General features: G+C 37.4%; 1 protein-coding gene across 1 annotated transcript in view; it reads right to left on the reverse strand.

Annotated features, from left to right (window-relative positions):
• Positions 1-11,412: 11,412 nt before the first annotated feature.
• The window catches only part of kcng4a (potassium voltage-gated channel, subfamily G, member 4a), a 32,966-nt gene continuing 25,374 nt past the window's right edge, over positions 11,413-19,004 (reverse strand). Inside the window, exon 2 of the mRNA XM_053500747.1 lies at positions 11,413-12,846. Coding sequence (XP_053356722.1) covers positions 11,971-12,846 — 876 coding nt within the window. The 3' untranslated portion in view covers positions 11,413-11,970. The remainder of the gene's footprint in view (positions 12,847-19,004) is intronic.

Below are 19,004 nucleotides of genomic sequence, written 5' to 3' on the forward strand. Positions count from 1 at the left end.
CGAGCAAAGATTTTTTTTTTATTTTGACTTGGAAAACAACCAAGTCTTAGTTTACAAGTACTGAGTATCATGTATCATGCATGCGCTTCTTGTTTTGACGCCAAGCGTGACATGATCATAACTGAGCAAATGGTTTTTCTCTCTCTTGCGCTGTGGAATTGTGGGTAAGCGTCTCCCCTGCTGGGTCTAAGTGCACGTCTTTTACTGGTATAATCAACATCCATGCACGCGTGTACTGTTTACTATAATACTGTGACCATGTGTGTGTAAAACATATTTTATTTTGTGTGTGTGCGTGTATGCGTGTGTGTACAGCGCGCTTGTAAAACAAAAGCAAGTCTCATTAGAGAGGTTAAAAATCCATTTTCTCTTTTTGCTTAAGGCTCAGCCTGCTCTTTGTGTCTGTGTGTAGGCGCATCATTGGACACCGTACCACACACACGCAGACCCCTCTCCTTGGAATCCTCAGGTGTTTAGAAAATGCCGCAAAGAAATGTAATTGACCAAATCTAATTCATTCTCTTTCTCAGATATGTTTAAACTTTTCCATTGTGCTGTATGTTGGTCAAGCTTGTAAATACTGTCAACTAATTTTTTTTATGTTGGCATAGAGAAACTACCAGCTAAAGTCAACCATAATCACTAACAAGAAGTTGAGAGGCCTTGGGCTGTGCACATCAAATGACATATCAGGACTTTCAGCACCATTGAATTAAAAAAAAAAAAAAAAAACTATGTGGGTGTATGTATAATTTTTACCTAATCTCAGAAAATAAAATTGTGTGTGCCAAATTATTTGTTTTTTTTTTCTATTGAAGATAAATGATGTATATATGTGTTATTTTGAGTATGTAAACGTGCCAATTCTTCTATAAAGTGTATGACTTTACAAAACTATGTATTTTGTTAAGTTGAAAGAACACAAAAGAACTGGAAATAAAAATCTAACCTTATTCCAAAAATATTCCTGTTGTTATTGATATTCCAAATCACCTGTGATGCTACATGTGCTAAAAAGTAATAAATTCATCCAGACCAAGTAGACAAAAAGTGATTTGATGAACAATTGCACAGCTACTGTACAAGTCTATCTTTATATCCCGGTATGCACTGTACAGTATGTAACATTATCAAGATGCTTAAGGTCCATGCCACAGTAGTCAATCTCTCTGAACATGGACAGGAGTGAAAAATGTATGAAAGATGCCAGCTAAGGATTGTATAAATAGTGGAGAAAAAATCTCAAGCTGACCTCCTGACTCAAGGTACAACAAAGTGTCAGCCTGCGCTATCTGTCAGCATCCCTATGAAATAATGCAGGGTATAAAGCACTAAACAGTAAACTGGGACAAAATGAGTTTCCAGCTACCACAGCAACCTTGAACAATTAAACATAACATAAAAGATTTCATAATTAAGCTGAAAATAGCATTTCCCAAATCTTTTTTGAATCTACATTTATCTTTAACCCAAACACAACTCTATACTGTATACTGTAGAATATATATAATGTTCAGGACAACCCAATAGTCTGCATCCTTGAGGAAATACATAAAAAGAAAGGAGGGGAAAAAACAATACAACAATGGTGGACATTTCTTAATGTATCAGAAATTACACTATGCTGTTACATGCAGAGATGATTTCCTACTTAAGTCCAACAATTGTTTTGGGCCAATTCCGACTTCCGACCTCAGATAACCTGAAAAAGTTTTTTTTGGAGCCCTGTTGTGTCTGAAATAAAAAGAAAAATGTCACATTTTACATGAGGAAAATTGCCTATGAATCCAGACTTCGGGTCACCCTGTTAAATCTTTTCAATAAAATATTTCATCACAGTACAAAAAAAAAACCCTAACTAGATTAGTGGGATAAGAATTGCTTTGCAACATGCCTGAATAATTTATTTTGGTATGCCTCTATCTATCAGCCACAAGGAACAGAATACAGCAATTCACAAATTACCAGATAAAAAACACAATACCATGCCTGAAAGAAAAGCAAATTATACCACATTTTATCTCTTGAGTGTGTTGTGGTGGGGGGGATAATGCTAGATGATAGGTTTACTCTGGAACTCAAGTGCAACAAGATGAAGAGTCCATCAGGGACTTATTCACAGTCTGTGCTGATAGTGCAGCTGATTAAGAACCAATCCAACAGTGACACAGCTGTGAGAGTAGAAACTCGTCTTCACCCTTTCCTATGTTTCTAAAGTAATCCTAAATTATATTATATATCCAATACAGGTGAGGGGAATGCGAGGACAGCATCCAATCTCCATCCAATTGTACAATTTCCCCCCATCTCTTTTTGGTAAGCTTGAAAACAAGATGAGATTGTGAAATTGGCCTTCAAGGGAGCTCTCCATCGACAAATTCCTTTAAATGGGTTTTTTGCAGTTCATGATTGTTGGATTCAGAGTGAGCTACAGTGCTATAATGGGCTAAAGGTCTGCAAGAGAGGTACATAATACAGTCAGTAAAATGGAAGAGCAGAGGGAAAAGGAGATACTGTATGAGAAGGCATATTAGAGCTATCACAATAATGGCCTGAATGATGAACATAAGAAGAGTGTATCTTGACTTCTTGACATGCAACTTTTATTAATGTAGAGTTGATTCACTTAATTGCATTTTGTGCGGCCATTAGCTTGCCTAAATGGCACTTAGCTATTCATTAACGTGTGCAATATTATCATTATTAAAGATCAATCCGGCCAAGCGTGCAAGTGCATTCCAGTTTCAGCAGATTGCTGTACATTGAATTATTTATTTATTTATTTAACTCATGTACATTACCAGTCAAAAGTTTGGACAAATCTTCTAATTCCATGGTCTTGCCTGATTCTATTTTATTCGACACTGTAAAAGAATGCTGAATGCATTCAAAATATGCAATAATCTTGGCTGAACAGTTAATATTAAGATGTGTCTGCTACATCTGCTCTGTAATAACAATAATGTTGTTGCAAAAACTAATTTAGATCAGCTGATCTTTATGTCTTAAGATAACAACTAACTGTTGTTATTTCATGGTTTTCTAAATCTCTAGTACTATTCTAGAATGTAGAAAATAAATTACAAAACAACATCAACAACTAAAAAATTAAGTTAGAAGGTGTGTCTACTTAATGATCGCACAAAGTATACAGGCATCAGAACCCTTAAATAAACACGCTGCTAGGTGCAAACTTGACCATGCTGATTGCCTCTGATGCGGCGGCGTCTGGCAACCACATGTCTATATGGCCATGGCTCTTTGCAGACTATTTCCCGTGGTTCTGCCCCTTGTGAGACCCACGTCGTTAAAATCTCGAATCATATTCCATGTCACCAAAATGATAACATCTTTGTGTTTTGTGTTTGTGCTGATATGAAACAAAAGTTGCACGTGTTTAGGTATTCCTATATCACATCTATTAATATTTAATTTGCAGCAAAAGTCAAAAACTGAAATTCCTTTTAATGTAGTTAATGTTTATTATGTAGGCTACCTGTAGGTAAAATCCAACAAAAATACCATCCCTTAAATCTGTCATGGTATTATTATTATTATTATTATTATTATTATTATTATTATTATTAATGATAGTGGTTTTTTACATGGCAAATATGCTTTCTTTATAGTTCCTTTCATTCATCACCTTATGCAAAGGTTTAATGTTTCTACTGATTACATAGAACAATAAAACACATGTAAGCATTTAGGCATGGTAAGAAATGAAAGAACAATAGTAAAAGTGGCATGGCATGTTCTGTTATCTACAGTAGCACCTTATTAACTTTATACCTTCAGCACAGAAAAAAATGTTAAAAATGTCCCATTAATGCCATATAAAGAAGCTGAGCTGTGACATTTAGCATGCATTATTCACATGATCTTGACTTGGATTCACATCAGCATGCACCACCAGACAGAAAACACAGAATAATTATCTAATTTATTATCCTTAAATAGAAGCAATTATCATGTTTGATTAATACCCAGCAAAAGTAGTATTTATTTTTTATACTTTTCTGTGCATACATTTACAACGCTACTGGATTCAAGATAACAGGAGTGAACTCAATATAGGAGAGTCTTTCAATTTCTTCCAGTAGGTCAGGGTGCGAATTTATTACATGTTAGATATACGGGTCCTGCTGTAAATTCAGGCTGTAACAAGCAGAATAGAATAGAATTGACAGACATTGATTGATTAGGGCTTGGCCAGGATTTTTCCGTAAGATGTAATTACCTGTCTGTAGTGATAAGATCATGAGCATAACACTTCAATCTTGTTGTGGTGGCAGAAGCCACTAATCACCACGTCGCCCCAATCACCACTTCCTCTAGGCCTACGCCCGTACTCTGTTGTTGTACCTGACTGCCAGGTTTTTCAAACACAAATTCCTAGTGATGATTGAACAAATTCCTATAAATAGGGTAACATTCATTAAGTAAGGAGTAAAGCAAGACAGTTTTTTTTCTAATAACAGCATAAATCGTACAATTCCTTAAATAACTCAGCAACTTGCCAGTGATTGAGACACATATATTTTTTAATTTACCTACCTGTTAAACCATTTAATGTTCTGGAGTGTCTATGATACAAGGTAGTTTTTGTTATTACTTACATTATAGCAGCTTTAAACAGTACTTCATTCCCCGGCATCTTTTTTTTTCCACCTTTGTTTAAATAACTGTCAGATCATAGTCTAGTGAGCATGTTTTATATGTTTATATGTTTTGTTTTTGCTTTCAGCATGTAATTAAATGAACATTTGCTTTGTGTATTCAAGGCCCATCTTAACCATGCCCTGTCCTACTTGTGCCTGGTGTACATTATGTTTGTGTTTTTTTTTTTTTTTGTGGTGTGTGCCCTTACAAAGGCTGGTTATTGCCATGTTTTAGTGTCCTCATGTTTCTGTTTGTCTCATTCTTTTAGTATTGCTTGTGAAGTGTGACGAAAACGCAGATTAGGCTAATTGGCGTTCCCAAATTGCCCCTATTGTGTGAATATCAATGTGAACGTGTGTGTGAATGTTGACCAGAGGTTCTACCATGGTCGTGCTGGAATACAGTGGTCACCATTGGCCTCGACGCTCCATAGTTGGGCTTCAGAGGATCCTAGATGGATGTTTGGATGGAAAAGTGGCATGTTGGCTTAGTGGTTAGCACCTGATCTGCTTCGACGTCTGTGTGAGTGGATGAGTCGTCTCTGTGCTTGGTGGTGTTCCTCTGGGTATTCCGGTTTTCTCCCACAGCCCAAAGACATGCAGATTCAGCTAACTGGCATTCCCAAATTGCCCGTATTTTGTGGTAATTACCCTTTCCGACACTGTTCCCTAGTTCAACAGAGGTTCCTAATGTAGATGGATAGATGGAAACATCTCCTTACAGACAGTCTTAATATTTTACTTTAACCATCCCTTCACTCTTGTGCCATCCACATTCAATGGCTATGCACGACCTTCGTTCCATAAGGTACATCTTTAAACAATTTAACACTACCTACTGTTTATTTGCATAATTTATTGTGGTGCTCACTTTATTTTCTATTATTTTTTATCAACTGTGTGTTTATTAATTAATCATTGTCACTAAACCACTTATAATAAGTGGACTTCTCATAGATAGTGCTTCACGTAGATTTCTATTAATTTCTTGTTGCTGTTAGGTTGTGTATAGTTGTTGGACGTCTTTATGTGTATTGAGTTGTTACAAGATAACTTTTCTAATATTTTGCATCTGAATTTTTTCGCACCTGTGTTTTATGTGCACTATTATTTGTGTTGTGCACTTAAGATAGAAGAAATCTAAATTCATTTTAATGCTACACAGTGAATTTGAAGCTCACTTGAATTTGTACTTGAATGAATATACACATTTTTCCAATTAATAATTAGCCTTAAATTATGGGGTGTGTCTGCCATACAAGATCATACAAATTAGTTATTACTATAGAAACACTAACATGTAAGAGCAAGTGCATTAATATAAATCTTTTTAAAAATCTTTTTAAATTACAGTCAGCAGTACTGTCAGAGTTGCTTTCCTGGGAATTTCCTTAACACCCTTTTGACCAGTCAGATTAAAGACTTTGAGAAGTCAAACAGAAGTCATGAGAGAAACTGCCGAGAGGTATCAGCCTCGTACCCCAAAAAGGAACATTACTACCCGCATCACGTCTTCTCTGCATTCAGCTGTGGAATAAAAAGTAACACAAAAGCATCCGATTCTATTATCCAGTCTTTAACAGCTTATTCCATTTTTTCATCATTTAAGGTGTTTAAACTGCATCAGTGCTTAAACACACTATGTGTCGTCATTAACATACAGTCTTCAGCTGTGTTCATGGATCATTTCCTCGGAATATAAGTCTACTTCGCAGTCAGAGAAAGACCCATCCGCTGTAATGGAGGCACAAAAGTAGAGAGGAGATAATTTGGACTCAAACAGACACTGCAAATAAAAAACAGCTTTATAACCTCTCCCATGATAATGAACAAAGCACTTGTTAGCAAGAAGTACATCATATGTCACTTCTTAATCAGCAAGGGATAACAAATATAAATGAGCATCCTTTTCTCTTCGTCTCTGCAATCGCCAGCTTGTAGTGAACAGATGCAAAGGGATATACTGAAAAATTAAACCTGCACAGAGCATTAAATCTGCCATCGCCCATACCCAACCCCATTACTCATTTTTAAAGCTTCGCACGAAAAAGCAGGGAAGAAGGACAATTGATCATATAGTACATGAAATGTACCCAAAAAATCCAATTACATCCATCTGTCAAGCATAGTAAAAGTTCAGCCAGCCTGCTTCTGTGATGAAACTCATAAGAAACCCTGACTAAGACTAGCATAGTTTATTAACACCTACAGCAACTAGTGACCCTGTGACGGTGTGAGTGTCTTTCTTTTATACTCCTTTATCAAGCACCAGCACTGTATCTGTATTAAACTGAGAGTGATGGACAACAACCTCCATCAATCTTACTAAGAAAAGAGAGATTTTAGAGATGTGTGTGTGTGTGTGTTTGTGTAACCTAAAGTTGTGCGTCCTCTGTCTCTCCCCAAAAGGCTTCGTTTCAGGCAGCGATGATTAATGTACTGTAAACCTCTGTGCTCTCAGCTTCGCCTCCCATTGTGCATTTGAAGACTAAAGGAGCATCTTACAAAGGTCAGAGTTCACAGTGAAATTCGGACCCTAATCAGATCGAACTGAGCTCACACTCTGTGCTACCTTTAAAAACGCTCAGTGCAACCACTATGTTGGTATTTAACACTTCTAAGGATGCGAAGTGTAGCGGAAAAGACTCTGCATACAAATGCAAACTATCCAGGTTGATGAGATACAGTAGTGACATTCAAGAGTAAACAATGCTAAATCCAGCTGAAACTAAAGATCAAAGATGTGATTCAAAGATGTTTATTTTTTAATCACTAAATGTAAGAAAAAAAAAGTGTTAACCCATTTTCAGCAGCAGATGATCTGGAGAACATTAATAGTGAGAAAATGAAGTCAAGAGGCTATCACACTTAACTTACACTATGGGTAACTCTCTAGTGAACTTCTAGTATAGGCCTATAACTGACAATGGTGGCTCAAACAGTTAAGAAATTGGGTTACTGATTTGGAAGGTTGGGGCAGCACCGGCACTACCAAGCTCCGACTGTTGAGCCTTTGAGCAGGGTCCTTAACCCCATCTGCTCCAGGGACACTGTGGGCACTGACCCCAGCTTCCTCACACCTTCTGTACATGTGACCAATAAGTGAGTTTAGTGAGAGTTTTTCAGCACAATTTCCATCCCAAATCCACCCTCAATCTCTGTTATCTGTTATTACCCAAATGAGGAAGGGTTCCCTGTTGAGTCCGGTTCCTCTCAAGGTTGCTTCCTATTACCATCTTAGGGAGTTTTTCCTTGCTATTGTCACCGTCATCCTCAGCTTGCTCATCAAGGACTATCTGATCATTTTAATTCATATACATTCACATTTCATACAAACTTAAATAATTTTTTGGATTGGGAAAAGCTGCTTTGCGACAATGTCAATTGTTAAAAGCGCTAAACAATTAAAATTAAATTGAAATAGGTCAGGCACTGGACCATGAAGACTTTTTTTATTTGTCTCAGCCTTTTCTATAGGTAACAAGGACACTGTAGTCCACATGATTTTCTAATGTATGCACATTGTCCGTGCCATAATATTCCTTTCTCTTTTTTTTTGTTAGTGGTAATGTATAATATTTATTTCTGATTATTTGTTTTAAAACAAAATGGTGTCATTATTATCTAACTAGCACAAAACAACATCAATGACAACATGATCCCCACCTCAGTGAGCATCTAAAAGCGCTTGTTGCCAGTGTTGTTAACATCTCCATGGAGGCCAACAGAAACAGTGAGACTTCTAACACCAGCAAACTTAATATTAGCCCACAAACATATTACAAATCTGCAGCTTTTAATGTAATAATCTCCCAAATCTAATATATTTCCATAGCAACCGCTATTATGATTGTGGCAAATTTATTAGATTTGTAGTATTACTACATTAAGGGCTGCACATTTTTATTACCATATGTTTGTAGTTTTTTTATTATTATTTTTGTGAAAAATTTATTACATTTTTGAAATTATTACTTGAAAATCTGCAGATAAAATTTGTGGTTTATTACGTTTTTGGGCTGTTATTACGTTGGTGAATGTTACAAGCATGCTGTTCCACAATCGTAAGTGAACAAATCATTTGAACATGATTGGAACAAGTTAAATCTGTCAAATAGCAATTAAAAACAATTATTGGTCTGATAAATGACTCAGCACATTGCAAAAATCATGGCACTGTGAATAAGTACTTTATGAAGATTAACTCTGAGCCAGCTGCCCCGTGGACAAGTTTCTTTGCTGATATTAGCTGCATTTTAATAAGCATCAGTGTTGAAATTACCAGGTTCTATTTTAATCTCAGAATTAGCAAATACACAAAATTGTTTTCAAATTGTGTGCATATTTAATAGTTTGAATACATGACGACATTGTAAATGTGCAACTATATAAAAGTTAAACTACTAACAGCTAAAGAAGGCTAACTGTTAGCAGTTAGCTGGTAACCTACCCATCTTTTACTCTTAAGAAACCCAAGGACCGGAGATGTTGTTGTTGGTCTTTCGGCTGTTCCCGGCAAGGGGTCGCCACAGCAGACCACCCGGACAGCACATCCAAGCTTGGCACAGGTTTTACGCCCTTCCTAACACAACCCTCCTATTTTTTCCAGGCTTGGGTCATAAAGTACTGCATTCAGTGGCTGGGGTTTGGGCACTGGCTGGGAACTGAACCCTGGCCTTCTGCATGGCAGATGAGACACCTACAGTACCACTGAGCCACCAGTGCCCCAAGAACCCGAGGTGTACTGTATTACTGTATTTTCCGCTTATTTCAAATATAATCAGTCAAGACAATCAATTTAAATGAAATCACTAAACAGGTCAAACTGGTGACATAAGAGAGTGAAATTACACTTTTATGTCCACTTGCGATTGATCGGTTGATAATAAAAGCCAATGTACGGTACAGGTGAAACCAGAGGAAGGTGAGTGTGTGTTCTCATTTTTTGGATTTGGACACATCCAAAATCAGGGACTCATGTGAAATGCTCGAAAAGGGAATTTAGCATAATTAAAGGTCCCCTTTAAAGTAACCTTGCCAAACAGGTTAACAATAAAGTGTGTTTTATGGCTCTCCTGACCATCACAAAAAGTTTGAGGCTGGTCATAAATTTATATTATTCTAGGTTATCCTGTAGTATGCAGTGGGAAAAAAATCTTTCCCTTTTCCTATCTTTCCCTTCCAATGTAATAAACTCAGTTCTGGTTACAGTGTTAGCTGTTCAATATTTACAACTATAGTATGGGGGTGTGATTATAGAACTCAGGATAAAGATAAAGGATAAATGTAACGGATAAAAGGAGGCCGGTATAGTCTGGTACTGCATACCATTCTGAGATTCAGTACCTTAAAGGAGAGAGAGAGAGAAAAAGAGAGAGAGAGCAACTGCCTGCCAAAACTTACCAGTCACAATGGCACTTTCAACATCTGATAATGTTATCTCATGTTATACAACACTTTTTCTCCTTGGTAATTGCTTCTAAGTCTCTTAGAAATTGCCTCTTAACTATCTGAGTTGGGTTTTAAACTTTACATGAGCTTCCACCAAAATACTGATGGGTTCATGGTTCAGCTCAGTGCTTTGTTCATGGCTAATGCAAGTTACAAAGCTAACTAGCTTCTAACACAATGCAAATCCCGAATTCCTCTTTAATCCCTGACAAAGAGCACTACTTAGTGTGTGGAGCAAGAGTTTCTACACCCTAAATAGCATGCTAGCTATTTAAAAGTCAATTCCAGAACCATTTAAAAGGAATAAGTCGAGACACAAATGAAAGCTTACTGTATAAGCTTTAGAGGACTGTCCACCACCTCCATTGTCCTCGCCTTGGCTATATAGTACTGGTAGGATTTTAAACTACTGAACTACTTTAAATGTATTTAAGTAACACCGGAGAAATAAACATTTTAAAATATGTCATAATATCTGGCGTCTCTAGCATTTTTATGGTCTGCTGTATTGTATATATCATTTTGCAATATGGAAAAAATCATTTGCAATTTGTTTGTATGAAATGGTCACAAGTGCAGATGGCATGAATTCACAGTACATCTAATCATGTATCTCATCAAGCATTGCAGCATAACAGCATATTATAAGCACTGGTTGTAAAGTTGAGTCTGTGACCTTTTAAAGAACTGATTATGAGGAACAGAATCCTGTTTATTCTGAGGCAGGAGTGACATCATTTAGGTCAGCATGAATGTGTTAATAATATTCCCTAAATGTGGAATCATAAAAAATTGTTCAAGGGAAAAAAAAAACACACACAAACACACACACACACACACACGCACGCACGCATGCACTGATTGTTTTAAGATTGTTTTGTTGTATGCACCAAAATAATGCACCCAAAATGAAAACAAAATAAAGCATATCTACAATTCCATAACCCTTGTTCAGATTAAAACATCTTACACTCTATGTGATTTATGTAAAACCTGTATTGTGGACTGAGTAGACAGAAATATATATGATTTAAAGCTGGCTTTGAATTGATTTTCATTGTTTGATGTTAAATCCAATGTGCTGGATTGCAGAGGCAACATTAATTCAACAACATTAATTCTGTCTAATTACTTATGGACTGCATTGTACCCAGTCATTGACCCATCTAGAAAGACATAAACGCACACGTGCATGTCTGCAACGTGTTGAACATTTGACAGAGCAGATTAGTTTTCTGCGAATCAAATGAAAGATGAAACCAGCGCTGGGATAACTACAGTCTTTTATTTAAAGCCTTTATGGGTCAGTCACTTCTGTGCGTCCAAAATGCTACAAAGTAACAGAAAGACTAAATGTGTCTAGAATATATTTCTTTCTTGATAGTATAAATGTAGCACTTATGGAAAAGCGGTAAATCTTGAACAAACCAATATAATGTGCTAGTTTGTGTCAATTTTAATTGGCTTTAACTAAAGGAAGATCTCACAAATGACACAAGGCATCAAAAAAAAAATGATCTAGGCTACTATCATTACAGCATGACAAAGCCATAGCAATGACAAATCGGGATAAAGAAAATCATTGGCATGGTTTAATAGGCTCGAAGGTGATTATTAAATCTGAAAAAGGTGTTTGAGCTGAGAAAGCTGAATATGAAAACAGCAGTATTTTCATTAGAACTAGTCAGCTGATGGCTGATGGAAGACAAAATTGCCTGATTCACATAGTGAAAGTCTTTATGGCATTTTTCATTTCTTTTTTTTTAATGAAGTAGTTCTTAGAGCCTTTTCTTCATTTGAAAGACTAGAAGATCAGGAACCACTACAAAGTCCACACCTTCAATAGCGTCATTAGTCCCTATGAGGGTCCTACCGGTAACGAGTGTCTGTTATTCCCTGATGAGTCTCCACTGTTCCCTAAAAGAGACACGCCCTCAGCGGATCCAGCTGTTTCAGGATTTGGATGGAGAGCTAGTATAGGTGGAGGATGATCCCTGCTTCTTTCCGGCTCCTCCCCGAGTCTGTCAACAGCCGCAGCTGCTGCTTTAGCACACTCCTCCTTCATGATGCGCTGGTGCTCCTGTTTGAGCTCCTGGTATGAGCGTGAGAACATGTGGAAGATGGAGGTGGCAGGAAAGGCCATGATAAGGATGCCGCTTAAAATGCTGCTAAGCGCCACCACCTGGCCCGGGATGCTACGTGGCACCATGTCTCCGTAGCCCACTGTCGTCATGGAGATAATGGCCCACCAGTAGGAGGCGGGGATGCTGCTGAAGTCCTGCTCGCCGCTTAGTTCACTCTCAGCAAGGTGCACGAGCGGTGAGAAAAGTGTGACGGCTACACACAAAAAAAGGAGCAAAAGGCCAAACTCACGCGTGCTTCGGCGCACGGTCAGTCCCAGAGTCTGCAAGCCCAGTGAGTGCCGTGCTAACCGCATCACATACAAGATGCGCAGTGCTCGCAGGATTCGCAGCACGAGGCCCAGCTTGTCTAGGTAGCCCTTGCCTGCAGATGTGCGTTCTTGCTCAAACCCTGTCTCTTCCTCCTCTTCGTCCACAGCCAGGGATACATAGTAGGGCAAGATGGCCATGGCGTCGATGATATTGAGCGGCCCGCGTAGGAACTCCAGCTTGCTGCGTGCTTGCAGGAAGCGTAACACAAACTCCAGCGAAAACCACGCCACACACACAGTCTCCACGATGAACATGTGGTAGCACTTCTGAGAGCACTCACCCTGAGAAAAAGGGAAAAAAGAAAGAACTTTAATTCCTACTATTAATTAAGCTCCGGCTAAATGTCATTTGGTTAACTTAAACACAAGGAGAGTCTTTAAAAGCACCCACTGAGTCGAAAGCGAATTAGTGAGAGTGGGAAAGGGATTTGCGAGGAGCGATAACGTTTAGAGAACACAGCTGAGGTCGGTCAGAAATAAAGAGGATGTGTCGCCGAGCGAAAGAGTGGAGAGATAAGATAAGGGATGAGATAGATATCAAATCATTAAGGAAACATCTTTGTTTACTTTCGGTATTGAAGTCACTTTCAATGATAAGGGTAGTAGAATCAATTAATTATCTTAGGTCAAAGGTACATCCGCTTTACTGTGGGAGAGAATACAGCAGACAAACAGATTACTGTGCCCTCCAATTGCCCTCTCCTGAAAAAGGCCAGTAAACACTGAAACGATTCAATCAATCTTTCCGCTCTCATCTTTTGTTCATTTTTCCCTCTTACATGCCTCCTTCTCAATTCCATTCAGTTTAATTTCCTCACCTTGTTCTGCAACACTTCTGAAGTGAATGCGATGACGATAAGAAGGACGTTATGCGTGTGAAGCTAGGCCTTGCGCCTTCTCTAATACTGACTGTCGATTTCTCTGTACTAATGCACTTAAAGTGACCTTATCTCCATGACTGCTGTTTCAAGAAATGTCAATGACTCTCATTCCATCCATGAGAATCAATCAACTCCTGCTTCAATCTCTATCGTGACTACACGCCTGTCCTTGTCCTTTATAAAAAGGCTTCAGAAAATGGCAAATGGATTAAGGATGGGGGAAAAAAGTTGATTTTGATTCTTTGAATGTTTTGTGATATAGTATTCTGCATTTATGTCTAAAATTTGTACTATTTCCTACACAGTATTTATCTCAAAGTAAATATTTTAGACAACAAAAATGATAGTAATCATTTTAAGCCGAGTGTTTTTCACAATGGATAAAAATCCTAATATTGTAAAGCAACCTTATAGAAAGTCAAACTGAAAATGAGTAATAAAAATATTTCATTCCATAAAATTATAAAACTGCATAATATAATTTTGGCACCCTTAATCAAAATATAATCCTACAGATTTCTTTAACTTTGGAGTAAATTATGTCATTTTGTTCAATCTGATTCTGTTATGAATCACAGGTCTTAGGTCCTCTGTCACATGTCCTCTGCCACAAATATGACTTAGGTCCTCTGCCACAAATATAAATTTGTGTGGCAATTCATATATTGCCTCATTGACTCTTAAATAGCCTTTTTAAAAACTATTTTTACATTTATAATAGAGATGACCAGAATCGGATGGTTTTCAGTTTGATTGGCCATAACCGGTGATCAGCCTCACTCATTACACATGCTTACACAAGTCTTAAAAACAACACAAGAGCTAATTATGTTGAAATTATCACAGGCGGACATAACCAGCCCCCGACTCCGGCATAAGAGCCCTCACAGCGGGGCAAGAGGGTGACGACTCGGCGGCATACTCGATTAGCCAAAGCTAACGCTAAGGCTAGCCCACCGGAGCACACCTCTTCTGCGCTTCACGTGTCTAACAGGTTTGCTCTCCTCAGTAATGCACCCGCTGAGAAACCTGAAAGAGCTCTGGTTATAGGAGACTCTATACTGAGACATGTGAAATTAGCCAGGCCTGTAGGGGCGCCACCGGCAGTGGTTAGGTGTATACCGGGAGCCAGAGCACCGGACATAGCAGGTAATCTTAGGGCTCTAGGACAGCATAGATTTTCCAAGATAGTAGTACTGTACGTGCTGGAGCTAACGATATACGCCTTCGTCAGTTAGAGGTTAGCAAGAATAACTTTTCAGAGGTGTTTAAACTAGCGAAGTCACTCAGGGTTGACTGTATTGAGACTGTGTCTGTTCCCCGAGTTAAACAAAAATGTAGAAAGATTTAGAAAGTCTGTTTTAGTAATTTAATTAACATAGATACCACAAACTCGGATCACACTGAATGTGCAGGCAGCCCCTCTGATCTGAAGCTAGGACTGTTAAATATTAGATCTCTCGCATCTAAAGCAGTTATAGTTAATGAAATTATCCCAAATCATGAATTTGATATACTCTGTTTAACAGAAACCTGGATTAAACAGGATGAGTATGTGGCTCTAAATGAAGCTAGTCCTCCTGGATACAGCTACATACACCAGCCTCGGATAACTGGTAGAGGAGGAGGCGTTGCAGTTATTCACAATAAAAATTTGACTTTTATACAAAAACACAGACACAAATTAAACTTATTTGAAGTTCTTTATAGTAACATAAGTGTAGCTACAAATATTAAGTCAGCTCAGTCGACTTTATTAATCGTCATTTACAGACCTCCAGGACCATACTCTGAATTTCTTAGTGAATTTGCAGATTTCCTCTCAAAGCTAGTCATTTCTGTAGACAAGGCGTTAATTGCTGGAGATTTTAATATTCATTTTGAGAATCCAGAAGACCCTGTGCGTAAAGCATTTATGTCCATACTACAGTAGACTCAGTAGGAGTAAATCAGTGTGTAGTAGGACCCACTCATAAAGCAGATCACACTTTAGATTTAATAATATTCCTCAGATTAAGTATAAGAAATTTATTTACAAGTCCATTGTCTAAAGTTATATCAGATCACTATCTTGTCTCAATTCAAGTGTGTCATAGTAATAACGTATGCACAGCCCCGCCCTACCGTACTAAACGTACATTCACATCAACCATCACACAAAGTTTTATCAGTAATCTCCCAGAGTTACCAACTTCGATTAGATCACCATCTGACCCCACAGAACTCGATCAAGCGACTGCATATTTAGAGTCGACATTTCGCTATACCTTAGATAATGTAGCAACAGTTAAAAGAAAAATTATAAGAGATAAGAAACTTGCCCCCTGGTATAACGATCAAACACGCTCTTTAAAACAGACAGCTTAAAAATTAGAACGCAAATGGCGTCAAACTAAATTGTTAGCATTTCAAATAGCATGGAAGGAGAGCATCCTGAACTATAGAAAAGCTCTTAGTGTAGCTAGATCAACATATGTCTCCACTCTTATAGAAAATAACAAAAATAATCCTAGATTTTTATTTAATACCGTAGCCAAATTAACCAAAAATAAGACCACTGCAGAAATCTCCACAACAGCATCGTGTAATTGTGAGGACTTTATGAACTTTTTTAACAATAAAATTGTAAATATTAGGCATAAAATTGAGGCTTTGAAACAATGTAAGTTATGCAGATGTTAAACTAGCCATGTAAGATCAAAACCTAGAATACTTTACTCCTCTTGAAGAGAATGAAATAATTTCACTCATCTCTTCTGCAAATTCATCAACCTGTATATTAGATTCTATAGCGAGACATTTTCTTAAACAGATAGTACCAGCAATAACAGAACCCCTGTTGAGAATAATTAATTCTTCACTCAGCATTGGGTATGTTCCAAAATCTTTTAAATTAGCAGTTATTAAACCGATTATTAAGAAACCTGACCTTGACCCGTCAGCTGTCTAATTACAGGTCAATATTAAACCTCCCCTTTATCTCTAAGATGTTAACTAATTCATTAAACTATTTTAAATTCTTTATTTTTTTGTTGCGCTTAATATAGTAAAAGCTTTAGTAAAATTTTTAGGCCATGATGTTAAATTGCAACCTGAAAGTTAGACATCAAAACAACCTTGGCTAAATGACCAGGGCAATGGCCTGATCAGGGTTCAACCTCCAGTCACTGTGATGTGAGCACTGCATGCTTACCACTGGACCAATAGGAAACATGCTGTTAGTTCTAGTAAATGCACAATTTACCAAAATATTACACTGGAAAGCAACCAAAAGGATTTTAAAAAAGCCCTCTGAATGTTTGAAATCTGTTCTGTGAAACCGGACGTTATGCAGTTTGGACGCTGTGCAAACACCATATTACCATAATACAGTAATTTGGGAGCTTGGAGTAATTTGGAATCTGAAAGAAAATGAAACAAGGAGGTAACATTACAACACTAAGAGACGTGTGACATGAGATACATATGCTGCGTGGCAGGTGCTATTGTATCCGTCCCCATCTGAGATCAGAATTCTAAACTCTAGTAACTTAAGGAACCATGGATGTGGTCAGACATCACGTGAATGGATGTTAATCAGTATAAATGTTTTAAATTGAGTTTAAAATTTTGTAGTTTTGCGGTTATATTTGCAGCGTTATGATCTAGTCATTCATTCAACATTATCTCAATGTTTACTTGCTCTGTTTAGGCCAGTTGAAACCACACAATCTTCTCAAACCAAAGCTGTGTGTGACAAAGAGCAATATTTTCCTAAGCATTGTAATTCACAACAGATGCATTAGGAGCATGGTGCGCAGCAGTTGTTATCTTTTCTTCTCATTTGAATCACACATTATATATGCTGTGACTTGATTTGCAATTATTTTGCATGTATAGCCAAACAACTATTATTAGCTACAAATCCAAGTGCTTTAGACAGGCATTGGTTAGGTGGAGTAAATTGACATGGTATGGCAATGAATGAATGAACAAACCTCTTTTTAAAAAGACACAATGCTTAATAGGCTAATCGTTGTCTATACCGCTTTTCAATGAATTCCATAAATGGCGATCCAAACTGAGGTGGCACGAGTCGTTTCCGTGAACATTCTCTGAGCAAATAACCTGATACTAGAAAATTGTCTGATAACTTCTCACCAACTTGCGAGGGGAAAAGGAAGACACAAATCTGTTTGTGGGAACTGTACACAAAATCAGTCACCAACCCCACTAGCACATTACTGTGTGCTATTGTTCTGCACTATTGAACACCTCTTTTGATCATTTTTAACATAAATGTTCATAACATAAACGTAAAAGTACTGGCAGTTTAGGTTTAATAAAACTGCAGGATATGCCTCACTATACCCTTCTAATCTTGTTTTAGCCAGCTTCCACTCAGCCAACACATGCACACACACACAATGTTAGACTTTTTTGCTTTTATAACAAACGTGACATTTTGCTTGAGTATGTACTAAGGTCAGGTGCTAATCCCTCTCCTAAACTGATAATAAAGTCAATAGATTGCCATTTTCTTGTAATTACAGTCATCATAGATAGGTTTATCTGTTGAGGTCGCAGCAAAGGCTTGCTCATTGTAACAAGCTGATAGTAAAACAAAAACTTCACCAGAATATATAATGCAAGGGCACTTTTTTTTAACAAGTAAAAAGAAAAGGTTTGTAATGTTGATTACATTAGTTTATACCACAGCACTATTGTAAATGTTAAAACATTTTGGTCAGAAGTTGTTGGATCATTTTCTGTAAAACAGCTCTCTGTCATTCCCACCACATGAAAAAAAATCTCTTATTACATAATAATTATATTACTTAATTGTATTTTTATATCAACCATTTCTACATGAAGTTTTATAGCTGGTACAAGATCTAAACTGATTAAAAACAAGGGCAATATTCGATATTGTGAAGGAACATGTGATTTTGATATTGTGTCAGTGCTGGGAAACAGTCAGTGGTAAATTTGCTCTGAAATTGGAAAGTCTTCAGGATGGCGAACTCGGCGAAAGGGCGGTGAAATATGATGACATAATGTTTCTATTCTGCTAAACTATATCAAATGTCTCATAATACATTTTTGAACATACTGCAAGCATTGTGATATCATTACATTATGATTATTATTTTATGTATTAACAAGGTAGAATAACAGAAGGAAAACATGTCGAGAAGAAAGAGTGTGTGGAAGTGGATAAAGCAGACACAGAACAAGACAAGACAAGTTCAGGGAAGGAAGGCTGGACTGGAAAATCGACTTTTAAAGGCTGGGAAGATTGGAGGGAAAATGAGACCTACAATTGGCGGTAATCTAAAGTACCAGATTCTAACCGTTAAACAACAAAGGAACAGTAGCTTATTTGATATTTAGGAACTTTTCATCCAAAATAAGGGTAATTTTAAGTTCTGTTTTTTTTTTCAGATTGTTAGCAAACATACTGTAAATAATATGACACATCCAGGTGTAGCCATATAATATACACTGATCAGCCATACCTGTAAAACCATTAACATTAAAACCACCTGGGTTTTAGGTTCCCACACAGCCTCTGCGGTT

The sequence above is a fragment of the Clarias gariepinus genome, chromosome 7, assembly GCF_024256425.1.
Source record: "Clarias gariepinus isolate MV-2021 ecotype Netherlands chromosome 7, CGAR_prim_01v2, whole genome shotgun sequence".
Classification (NCBI taxonomy): domain Eukaryota; kingdom Metazoa; phylum Chordata; class Actinopteri; order Siluriformes; family Clariidae; genus Clarias; species Clarias gariepinus.